The following is a 12,086-nucleotide window of genomic DNA, read 5'->3' on the forward strand; positions in this document are numbered from 1 at the left end:
GATAACAATAGCGGTCAGGGTTAAGTCAACAAAAAGGGTCAGACTTAAGTTATTAGGTATCACCATGTCGAGCATATTTAGTTTGTAGAGATAACAAAATCATGCGATTGAAAACTGAACAAAATAAAGCTCAATCTTATTGGTACTTTTATTTACTATTAGTGAACGACTATGAAAAATCTCCGATTTTGTAGACTTAATGTAAGCCTAATGATTAGCTTTAGCGTTAAGACTGATAATCTTCATATGCTGTAATCTGCATCTTGAGGTTAGCGAAAGAATCTCGCCAAGTCCCGAAGTTAGGGCGACATGCAATTATGCTTACAAGGGTTAAGCCGTGAGCTATCTCATCCTCCCTGACCACTACTGCATTGAAATTTGAATTGCAAAAGCTGATAGTTAATATAACGGAAAAGACAGTTTTCTATTAAAATTTTGAGATCTTTTTATTGGAATGGTTTGACTAAAAAAATGAAAAATGAAAAATCGACTTTGATCAGAAATTGTGTTTTATTCATGTCTTTGATTCTTTAGTTGTAATAATTTTCAATTTAAACAAACGGGCTCTAAGGAAAAAGGAATACAGTCAAAGATAGTTTCTCATTCATCAGCAAAGCAGTTAAATTTTTTTTTGAAAAATCAAACATTTTAGATTACACTTTTGCTACAATCAAATTTGAATCGATGAATACAATAGTTTTTAATTGAGATACATTGAATTGAGAGACATTTTTATGGATGCAATCATTTACAAAGTTTAGCAAAAAAGAAGTTTCAAATATTGAAACGACCAAGCAAAGTTAACAAAGAGACGAATTATGTAAATTAATTTTGATTTTTTTGTTACTTAAACTGTTCTTAGATACGATATTTACTTGCATGGACAATTTGAAACTTTTTATCGCCAGTTTAAACATAACAGTATAAACTGAGGGAAAATTTAAACCAAAAGTTGAAAGGATGAAAGTTAAAGGGGAATAGGAAAGGTTACAGTAAATTGCTTTTTACCCATCACACAACCAAGAGGTTTGGAGAAGCTTGGCTTTTATCACAGAGTTTATCGCAAAATAAAAGAAGTCTTTTCGTTTAAATTATAAAAGTAGAAGGAAATGAAAGAAAAGAAGAAAGAAAGGGAAAGGGAAATAGTAAGACAAAGTGAAAAACAGTTAGAAGAAAGTTTCGATCAAAAACAAATAGAGTGAAGAAAATATATGTTTAGAAAAAAAGGCACTTTGGTGCTATTGAATATCGATGTTACTATTGGAGGCCATCATCACTGATAGAATAATATCATCCATATTAGGAATAACTAAAAGCTTATTAAATTCTTGTTGCAACTTTTTCTCAATCCATTCTATTGCATGACTCATTGAAACTCTGTGTTCACCGAGACGAGGCCGAGCTGAAAGGACTAGATTGGGATCTCCTCGAAAACCATACCAAAGACGATCAGATGGAGGAGGTGGGATATTGATTGAAAGGACTCCTGATAGTTCTTGGACGAATACGGTCAATACAAGAGGAGTGTTTGAAACACCTTCCATAGCTCTTTTAATATATTTATAGTCGGTTGCTTGTTGAAAGTATTTAGATGCCGCAAGTTTGTCTACAAATTTCAAAATCTTTGCTCCATTGTTACCTAAATATAGACATGAATGAAAAAAGGAGAGAAAATGATTAGTAAATTTAGAGGAAGTGTTGAAGAAATTCAATTCTCTTTCAATTACGTTTCGTAAAACTATTTGTGAAAAGGGTATGAATTGCAAGATCTTTCCGTAAGACATGACTTAAAGATAAATCCATTATAAAAATTAATCTGAACATAAGTATTCAATGGGAAAAGGGAAAACGACTAACAATGTAAAAACAATAATGAAAGCAAAGTTGCAATTTACCTTCACTGTCAGCCATTTTTTCCTTGAATTCATCTTTCTCATCATCTTCTGAGCTAGAAACAATAGATTCAGGTTCAGAAAAGTCTTCCATATCCACACTGGTTGAACTTGGTGCAAAAGGTTTCATCTCTTTTTCCACTGTGCCTTGGTCTTTTAATCTCATTAGATTTAATTTAGTCTCTAAGGTCATAGCAAAACCACCACAGTAATCAATTTGAAAATCAACCCAAAGACCAGCTTCATCAATAACTGGAGGCTTAGGTACAGATAAAAAACGAGGTAAATTTTGTCCGAGATCAATATTTTTAAGAGTGAGCGTTTGCATGAAGTAGGGTAACTTAATTCTTGATAGTTTTCGTTGAATTTTTTTCGATGCCCAATTAGACCAATGTGAATTGTTAAGAAATTCAAATAAAACTCGACCTAACATCGAATTAAACCAAAGCAAATGACTGTCATCAACAGGTAAACAACCAGGTAAATACAGCGAAACTCGGTGGTGCAATATTTGATGCATGTAAGCTTCATATTTAGGTAGAACAGATGAAGGAGTGACATCTTTTGGTTTAAAGGTATCTCTGGTTGGTGTCGATGGAGAATGATCTGTGAGATTAAAAGCAAAAAATACGATAAGCAAAGATAATTAGTTATTCTGAGTGTAATAACATTAATAAACGCATCATGGTTTTGTATAACTAACAATAATGTTTATAATAAAGAGCAGATCTGATAGCTTAAGAGGTATAACAACTATCAAAAGCTTAAGTGTAACGATTTCCAATTAAATGGAAAAAGATAAATAAAGATAATTACCAGTCGAATTTGAATCTGGTAACATTTGTTCTCCATCCGATTTCAACTCTTCAGCAGAATCAAGGAAAAAGTCTTTTGAAGCATCTTTAAACCTCCAATACCATTCTTCCTTTGATCGATGTGTTCGAGCAAATAAAATTAATTTGGTTGTTCGATTTGAGCCATTAGAGCTACTTGGATCGAGATAGTTGTTTTTGTTTCCATCAATTTCCAGAATAATCGGGTATTTTTTAACCCATAAATATTTCTTTTTGTTGCGAATACTATTAGGAAGCCATAGATAAAGTCTTTTCAGATTGATTAGATCATAGTGCCTTTGGTAGGCGAAATTGGTATAACTATTTTCAGTTAATTTGCGTGTTTTTAGGTTTTTAGACTGAGGTTCAGAAACTCGAAGAAAAGTTCCTTGAAGACGAATGAAAACAAGTTGAGTCTTGGCATGTTTTTTAATTTTTTCATTGGATCCAAGTTCTTGGCTTGATACTAGTTCATGGAACCATTCTTTGTGTATAATAATTTGACTATCACTCTCTTCTTTGGTTTGGTGAGTTTCATCTTGAGCCGAAGACGAACAAGTTTGTGATGATTCTGTGGAGGCCTTGATTACGGCCTCAACCTCTTCATCCTCAGTGGGCTTAAGAATGAGATTAATTAAGTGAAAAGCGAGAAGACCAAGAGAAAGGAGTGAAAAGATAACACCAAGTATAAAGCCATTTATATATGAAGGAAATGGGAGCCTTATTGTTATGATAATTGAAAATAAGGCTACTAAAGATGAACATAAGATTAGGAAGCCAGATTGACCTTTAAATATCCACCAATCGTGGTTTGTTAATCTTTGAAATGGTGGACAAGATTCGGACGGAGATGTTGGTTCACAGTTGCTTTCTTCATTCTTTATTGTAGATATAAGCTCTGATTTGATCGAAGATGATGGCTTTCTGAACAACCAATCTTCATCCTCTTCTTCCTTGTTAATATTACTATTCCTACTAGGATTATTATCACCATGGCTGATTTCATCTAGATTATCATCTCCATCTTTATCTTTGGATTTGGCTTTGATAGAAACAATTGAACTTGGAAGAACCAAATTCTCATTGATTGGTTCAGTCAATGAGAAACTACGAAAACATTTTTCTCCGACATCTCCGACATCTCCAATATCTCCAGGCTCACTTTTAACGTCTGATGATTTTTCTGTACCAACACTGTTACCACCATTGCCCCCTGAAGATGATGGTATACTGTGGGATGAACTGTCTTTTTCTTTTTTGTTATTCTCTTTTTCTCTGGCTGACTTTTCTTTCCTTTCCTCGATTATTTGCTGAAATTTTTTCCACGACTCGTTAAACCATTTTGAACTAGAACCAGGCGATGATGATGAGGGTAAACTTGAATCATCTGATGATCCATGTTGATCAAAACTTCGACCGCGGTTGAGCTTAGATGTGAAAAAATCCTTAACTGTCATTATAAAAAGTCAGATGAAAGGGTAGAAAAAATGATGATAAAATATATTAGTCACGCAATTAAAGCATTATTGTTTTCAAGTAAAGGACTAAATATTAAAACCAAAGTCATAGCCATGTGCCACAATTCAAACTATCCTGTCAAATCAAGAAAAGTAGCAGCTAAATGAAGATAATAGATAGAAAGCATTAAATGACTAATCAAAATGATAAAGCTGTATTAAGTCTATATCCCAGAAAAAAGCAATTCAAATCACTTAGAAACCTAACAATTCATTAAATGTGGTAAAATTGATAAGTATGCGACTACAAGAGTTTAGATTGCCATGTTAAATGAAATATATGAAAAGGTAATCATGCTGTAAGCAACATTCTAGGCTTGAATAAATGATATTGTAAAACAACTCTAAACCTAGCCAACAGGAAAATATAATGATGAAAAAGTTGCTTGAAATTTCCAAGAAATACATTATACTCGTACTCAAAGCTCGGTGAAATATCGATAACACAGATTAGCCCACCTAACCATTAACTTGCTGCTAATCAGTAAAATTTAATTGATGATACCTGGATGAATATGAATAAAATTAAAAAAGAACATTAAAGATACTTGAGAAATTGAAGATCTATGAGCAATCATATTACAAAAGGTTTAAGGATATTCATGTTAAACAGTCGAATTAAAGATGGTGGAAAAGCTAGCATACCATTCTTTGTAAACACAATAAGTCTTGGGAATAAGAAGTAAAATTGTGGTTAGAAATTTTAGTGGCTATTAGGTTTGCTATATTAGTATTGAATATACATGCTGGAATATTTACATACCTGAATTATCAGAAATGGAAGATTTCACCTTAGATGTTGTTGGTGACGAGGAGAGGATATCACTTAATTTACTTGATTCACTTTTCATTGGCGTACTTGCTCGAGAATTGGCTTCACTATTAACATCAGAAGAACGGTCGTCATCAAAATTATGAACCTCCTCCAAATGGTCATCACCAGATTTGCTATTGAACCGAAAGCTGATTGATCCTTTTTGTTTATTAGTGGACATGATAAAGAAGCTTGTTGAGGGTAAGCAAAACGATAAGAGAACAGCAAAATATAACCAAACAAAAACCCAAACTTGACGTTGATACTTTCTTCTTTTCTGTTCTCCTATGAATCAGTTGTTAGCTATTGTTTGTTGTTATTGTTGTCAAGTCACAATGGTCTTCATCATCAAATCAGTGGTGAGTTTAATAAAATGTTATCCATCTCAATACGACAAACCTTAATTACCAACATCAGTAGAGATCAAGGCGATTATCACTTTAACCACTTGATATTCATCTTATTGACATGATAGAATATAATTACAGTCACTAATTACGACGCTGATAGCAGTTTATTTATTAGCAGAAAATAAAAATAGTACAAATGTAGAAAAAAAAACAAAGATTTTCTGAAGAGGAAAAATACAGAAAGAAAAAGAAGTGACTAGTAAAAAGAGGAGAAGAGAGTAAAGAAGAGAGCAGCAGAGTGTTTACAAATTTCCGCGTAACATTTGAAATCCTTAAACCAACATTTGGGTGAATTTATTAAAATAAATTTTAATTTTAACCAATTGTTTTTACCTTTCAATTATTTTAATCATTATAGATATAATACTTGGTGTTATGAGATAAATATCCAACGATTAGTCTATTTTATGTTTATTTTTAATCCTGTTTTATCATCAACCTAAACCAGATGATTCCGTGCTTCTGATTCTATAGGCATTACATATTTGCTAATCCTGGTTCTAATTACCACATTCAATCTGTATTTGTTGATTGGAAACTATAAATATACTCTTGTTTATTTAGATGATTTAATAATCAGTAACAAATTATTTTACTCCACTGAGTTAATTGGTACTCCTGAAAATGTGATATCTTAACGATTATAATGGTAAAGATCTATAGTGTACATTGATCTGTTGCCATTAAATGTTGGTATTCATTCAACCCAGTGTTTGGTTTATGGACTATTGATTCATTTTAACCAGAATCTGGATCGGCAATCAAACAAACTGGTGGAACCCGAATTTTTACCAGGTGTCAGCTGTGATAATTCAAATCTAATTTATGATTGGGTCAAAGATTACCTACTCTATGGATGCATCCGTCCAAGCCTCATGGGGCTCATAATTGGACGTTGTTACAAGGTAACTTAAATATTTTTTATTTCATATTTTTTACATTCTATTAATTTTTGTTTTTCTAATTTCAGGGACAACTTTATTACAGATCACCGAGCAATCCAGAAAGCTGAGGAACACTATTTTGAAAGCAATATTTGCCAAAACACAAATGTGTCGATAAACAATGAGCTAAATGAGCGTTAACCAGATTACAAGACTAATATTGATTTAAGCCTTTTACAAACCTGATAACTTGGCATGGATATAGACATATTTATAAGCAGTTATGTGTAAGGATCAAAATGTACAAAATATGATTAAATGAATGTGAAACTCATTAATTATCTTTATTGGAACTGGTTGAAGCTGATATCAAGTATTCAGCCGTCATAATTTGCAAGTTAAATATCATGTCAAGTTGATACCTTTTGATTATCTAACGGAGCTGCAATGAGTCGCAATTGTAAATCTAAGTGTTAAATTTAACTTGTTAACATCCATATTGATCAAGAAATTAATTAAATGGATACAACATAATAAACGTCTCAGTATTTAATTAGTACATGTGATGGTGTCTGTTAACCTTTCAATGATCACTTCATTAGAGTTTGAGACTTACAAAAAAAGATTCAGTTTCACCCAAATTCTGGGTCAAATATAAAAAGCAAAAGAGAAGCGAGAAAAAAAAATCAAACAGAAAATATTTTTTCCAGTTTCCATCATTTAATCCGTAATTAAACTTTAAAAAAATTAATCACAGTTAACCATCGAATGAAACCATCTTGTTTCAATTCCTCTTAATCACGGAAGTCAACAATAATAAATTTTGATTCCAAGGTAGCCAAAAAAGGCTAAATTTATTAATTCATTCCCATCATCTAATCAATCAAACCGTTAATCAAATTGACACCGGATCAAAGCCTTTAAATCACATAATTAACTAGATTTACCTAAATGGATATTAAATGTATAATGTAGTGGATTCATGTTGTTTCCAGATGTTAAACTTGGGCAAATTTATTTTCAGTTTATAAAAGTTTCAAGCTAAGCTACAAAGGATTAACTTTTGTTCAGAGACTCAATCTCAAGCTCAAGCTTAGTTTTAATGTTCATTCCCTTCAAACTACATTGTACGGGAAATACATTAAAATACATAATACATGCATATCTAACAAGGAAAGTGACCTTGCTTGTACGATCATTTTCGATTTTTTTCGAGTTTATATTGTAGAGGACAAAAAATAATTAGACACGTATTTTTGCTTTTTTTACGCCGGTGCGCGGTTACTGATATTTAAGAACTTTTAATTAAAAATAGCAATGAATTGCAGTCACTTAGAAGCAAGTAAAACAATGAAAAGCAGAAAAATGAAAAAATCTTAAAAAAATTGTGAATCACTTTTCAGTGACTTTAATAGATTTCAATGCAGAATCTTCCCTTTAAAGTGCCTAAATATCAATAACCGCGCACCGGCGTAACAAAAGCAAAAATACGTGTCTAATTATTTTTTGTCCTCTACAATATAAACTCGAAAAAAATCGAAAATGATCGTACAAGCAAGGTCACTTCCCTTGTAAGCATATTACATCGAAGACTATTGAAAGCCATTATCAATAGCTACGAAAACTTTACCAGTTTTTGGGTAAATTTTTTCAATATACGTTTTTATATTTGTATATCTCAACTTGTCCATAGTTTGACCTGCAATACAGACCAGCAACCATATTATACACACACTCAGGTCAATGTTTTCCATGAATTTAGCTGCAAACTCGAATCTTTTGCAGTTGCTTTAGCAAAATTTTACTTCACAAAAACAAAAGAAATAACTTGGAGTGAAAAATTTATCGACAAGGTTTGGTTTGAATGTCAACGCTCTCAATGCTTGACTTCAACTTATGCATGTAATATCCTTCTCTATGAAGTCGCTCAATGCTTTCAAATTTTCGGTCCTTACCAAACCACAACTTTTGATATTTCCAACATTTATGAATCAATAATAGCCAGTATATAATACATATTTATCTTCAAAATTTTGATACAATCCTACAATAAAGCACTCTATGAATTCAGTTTTCAATAGGATTTTCGGGAATTTAATTCAAATAAATTTCTATTCTGAATGAAAATTTTCATTGGAACTGAATTTTTTCAGTATTTTTATTTGAATAAAAGGAAATACTTTGAATCTTGTTTAGGGTTAAAAAAGACATTTAGCTTTTTTAAGCAAATACAACTAGATAATTTTAAAAAATGAATTTTTCATTAAAAAAAGCTTCTATTAGCCATCAATTTTAACAAATGTAAAAATAACAAAGTAACAAATAAAAATTTGACTTTGCGGTGAAAGTTGATACGCATTTCGGGCATTTAATTTTCATGAAAAAGGGTGCAACATGATACCGAATTTCGTTAATTTCTTCCACTCTTTGAACTTGCAATCCTTACAAATAAGGTATGAAGGGAACCGGGTTTTTGCTCGATAAACTTGTTATAAAATTCTTTTTCAATCTTTTCACTTAGCAAATTCTTGCCATCAACATGGTAAATAAAATACGGATTATCATTGAAATATCTCTCGTAAATCAAAGTGTCCTCAATCTGAGCATTACCTTCTTCCTTCGAACAGCCTGCGATCTCTAACTTTTGAATATTATCATTAGATGATGTTAAAGCTACCATGGTCTTTTCAATTTCTTGCTCTGAATCATCATGTATAGAAACAGGGGAAGTAACCGATTGAACTGAACGATAAGCAATGAATGGTTCTTCCAAAATGATAAGTCTTTCAATATAACTCTCAGAAAAGTCGTGGTAGTCGATGATGATGTTTGATTAAAGATGACCAAGTGGCTATGAATACACATTGGTTTTGAACAGAGATTGAAAACTTGTAAGTTGATTCTAGTTAGAACCCAATATCCAAATTATATTATCTCATACTTTTACTTGATGATATTGGGTTAACCTTTTATCCTATTGAAATGTTGATTAAGCAGAGGGTTGACAAAACACTTATTAAAATGAAATGATAATTTAAATGTTGTCAAGTGATAAAAACTAAATACAATTATAATAATGAAAGCAACCGTTAATAATAAGGTCAGATCAGATGTTGTTTAAGGGGTTGAATAATAACAAAAAAAGGGTAAGATAAGGATGAACGGTGTAGTTGATTAATTGTCAAGCTTCACCTCAATGATTAAAGTAAGCTGACCCCAAATGCTAATCAAATAAAAAAGAGATGCAATTTAATTTGATTATTACGTCAATTAAACATAAGATGAAGATGATCATCTCAATAGTTTTTGGTTTCAATGTTAACAGACACACCAAATATAATTGAATTGATGTTACAAGAAAAAGTTAACAAACAATAGAGAAACTTTCATTACATCCTGTTAGCCTGAATTGATTTATCTCCATCCATCTTTGATTGATGTTGATGAAATGATCTCAAAAAATCAGGGTCTTTTACGTCAATCAATAAATTGTTAATGAAAAATGATGAAACAAAAAAAAACACAAACACAAGATGTGAACAAATTGAACCTCAAGGCTCACAAACGAATAACAGAGTTATTTCAATTTTTTCAGTCTGATTTGGGTTCAATCCCAGACAGTTTACACTGAATTAGATCAAAAGATAACCGATTAAGACTGAATAACAAAAATAATTACCATTATTAACCCTAACCATAAGCCATTGCAAAGAGATGACAATAGAAAGTAAATTTTTGGTAAATTGTCACAAATATAAATCTGAATACAAAAACAGATTCACAAGTCTTTTTGAAAATAATGAAGTAGAGACAATTATTGGCTATTTTTCCGAAAATCGGCAAATTTGACCTTCCAATTGTTTGACCTAACAATTTATACAACATTAATTCAGCATTTAAATAGTTGAATACGGTCTTTCTTGGCGCGAATCGCAAATGAGTGCAACCCAAGTGAGTACACTTGTACCGAAAACAAAATTATTCAGTTTTCTTTTCTTCATTTTAACTTTATTCCAAGTGAATCTAAATTTTAAACTAAAAAACTGACCTTTTCAAACATATTTTCTCCTTAATCTTGATTTGTGAACTTACTCAATGGACTATTACACCGGAATGAACCAAAGATATCGTATTCTTATTACAAGCATAGATTCGTAAGTAATGATTTGCTCTAACATTTACTCTCCAAGTGTGCTTGCATATTTTCAAATTTTGATTTGCCTGGCAATAGTTTTTGATAGTTTCTAATAAATATCATTTGTTAATATTATAGTTGCAGTCATATAAATTGTGCTCTCAACTTTGGTCAGCTTCTTGCTGAGAATGGTCATGAAATAACATTTACTCAACGACACCATAACCAACATTATGCCGATAAATACAATTTCAATTTCATCCCATTTGATGAATTTTTATTCATTCCCGAACCAACCATTAAACCATTTGTATTATGGGTATTGAAAAATATTACCAGATTTCGCAGTGATGCCTTTTCCCGATATTTAGGGTGGAATGATGAAGATCGAGAAATATTTTCCTCAGCAATTGATGAAGCTCGCATAACTGACAAAGCACTAGGACAGATTCTGGATCAATACAAAGGCCAGTTTGATATTGTGATTGGTGACTTTATCTATCGCTATCCATCTCTACACACATCATCAATACCCTTTATTCAATTATTTTCATTGAATCCTCTCTTACTTTACCCTAACGGTCCACCAGCTTATTCAGGTTACTCTGTGAATGTAGACAGAAGAGCTTCTCAAAAATTCCGTATAATTTTCAATACTGCTGCTTCTCGACTCAGAGATAAATTATATTCTTGGTGGTCATTCCATGGTTTACCTGCTTCACCTCAATGGTTTATCAATGAGCCACAATATTTTGGTTTCTATCATTATCCTGAAGCGTTGGACTATCTTGAATGTGGACCTAAATTTTCCGATAAATGGATTCGAATAGATCCATGTATCAATGTTCAACCTGAAAACTGTGAAGCATACCGATTGCCGTATTATTTATCATACCAAAACAACAAATTGATATTCGTATCTCTTGGTAAATTGGGTTCAATTGATGTTGACTTGTTCAACACATTTCTCAACATTTTGGGTGAAACTCCATACCGTTATATCGTCTCTAAAGGACCTCGAAGCGATGAGATTCATCTTAAAGGCAACATGTGTGGTGATAAGTACATTGACCCTAAAAGCGTTAACAGCATAGTTGATTTGATTATTACCCATGGAGGAAATAGTTCATTTGCAGAGACAATAAATGCCGGAAAACCTTTGGTTATGATACCATTCTTCCTCGACCAATTTGATAATGCTCAAAGGGTAGTTGACTGTGGAATCGGAAAAAGACTTGATTGCTGGAATTTTGAACCAGATATTGTGATGAAAGTCATAGATGATGCTTTGAATGACACAAAAATGAGAGACAAAGCAAGACAAATAGCACAATCGATGCGTAAATCCACAACTAGACAAGAAGCAAAGAACCTGATTGAGGCTTTCATCTCTACATTAAAAATTTAGAATCATTTCTACTCCACCAGATTTTACCGTTTAATATTAGACATATTCATCAATTCATCGAATGAACTAGTAATTGAAACTAGCGATGTTTATTTATCTCAGTCCATGAAATATTAGTCAGTGAAAATTCAATATTGGTTGAATATTCACTCAAGAGACATCGAAATGAAATTATGCTAAAGGTTTGCTTTTT

General features: G+C 32.0%; 2 protein-coding genes and 1 long non-coding RNA gene across 3 annotated transcripts; 2 read left to right on the plus strand and 1 right to left on the minus strand.

The window, feature by feature from the left end:
- Positions 1–491: 491 nt before the first annotated feature.
- On the minus strand, positions 492–5,649 carry LOC107362678 (testis-expressed protein 2). Its single transcript, XM_015929785.3, has 4 exons — positions 5,006–5,649; positions 2,709–4,175; positions 1,896–2,498; positions 492–1,639 (listed from the first exon to the last, which is right to left on the minus strand). Exons 1-4 carry the CDS (start codon positions 5,235–5,237, stop codon positions 1,239–1,241), a joined length of 2,703 nt encoding a protein of 900 aa, XP_015785271.1. The 5' UTR covers positions 5,238–5,649; the 3' UTR covers positions 492–1,238.
- A 38-nt stretch (positions 5,650–5,687) lies between these two features.
- On the plus strand, positions 5,688–6,909 carry LOC112538865 (uncharacterized). Its single transcript, XR_003082257.2, has 2 exons — positions 5,688–6,371; positions 6,437–6,909. It is a non-coding gene; the product is annotated as an uncharacterized LOC112538865 (long non-coding RNA).
- A 3,536-nt stretch (positions 6,910–10,445) lies between these two features.
- LOC107362284 (uncharacterized UDP-glucosyltransferase YjiC-like) lies at positions 10,446–11,892 on the plus strand (the record flags this gene model as incomplete). The annotated part of the gene is given in 2 exon segments (NM_001323124.1): positions 10,446–10,504; positions 10,624–11,892. Coding segments are annotated over 2 exon segments (1,328 nt in total), but the record flags the coding sequence as incomplete, so codon positions are not given.
- Positions 11,893–12,086: the final 194 nt, after the last annotated feature.

The sequence above is a fragment of the Tetranychus urticae genome, chromosome 1 (genome assembly GCF_039701765.1).
Source record: "Tetranychus urticae isolate SD_2017Ah chromosome 1, NJAU_TeUrti_SD_1.0, whole genome shotgun sequence".
Classification (NCBI taxonomy): Eukaryota; Metazoa; Arthropoda; class Arachnida; order Trombidiformes; family Tetranychidae; genus Tetranychus; species Tetranychus urticae.

Excerpts from the sequence above, each read along its gene's own strand:
- LOC107362678 (XM_015929785.3), bottom strand. The coding sequence starts at position 5,237 with ATGTCCACTAATAAACAAAAAGGATCAATCAGCTTTCGGTTCAATAGC. Across the intron at positions 2,499-2,708 it reads ACCAGATTCAAATTCGACTG|ATCATTCTCCATCGACACCA; the intron begins GTAATTATCTTT and ends TTAATCTCACAG. Across the intron at positions 1,640-1,895 it reads AAAAATGGCTGACAGTGAAG|GTAACAATGGAGCAAAGATT; the intron begins GTAAATTGCAAC and ends GTCTATATTTAG.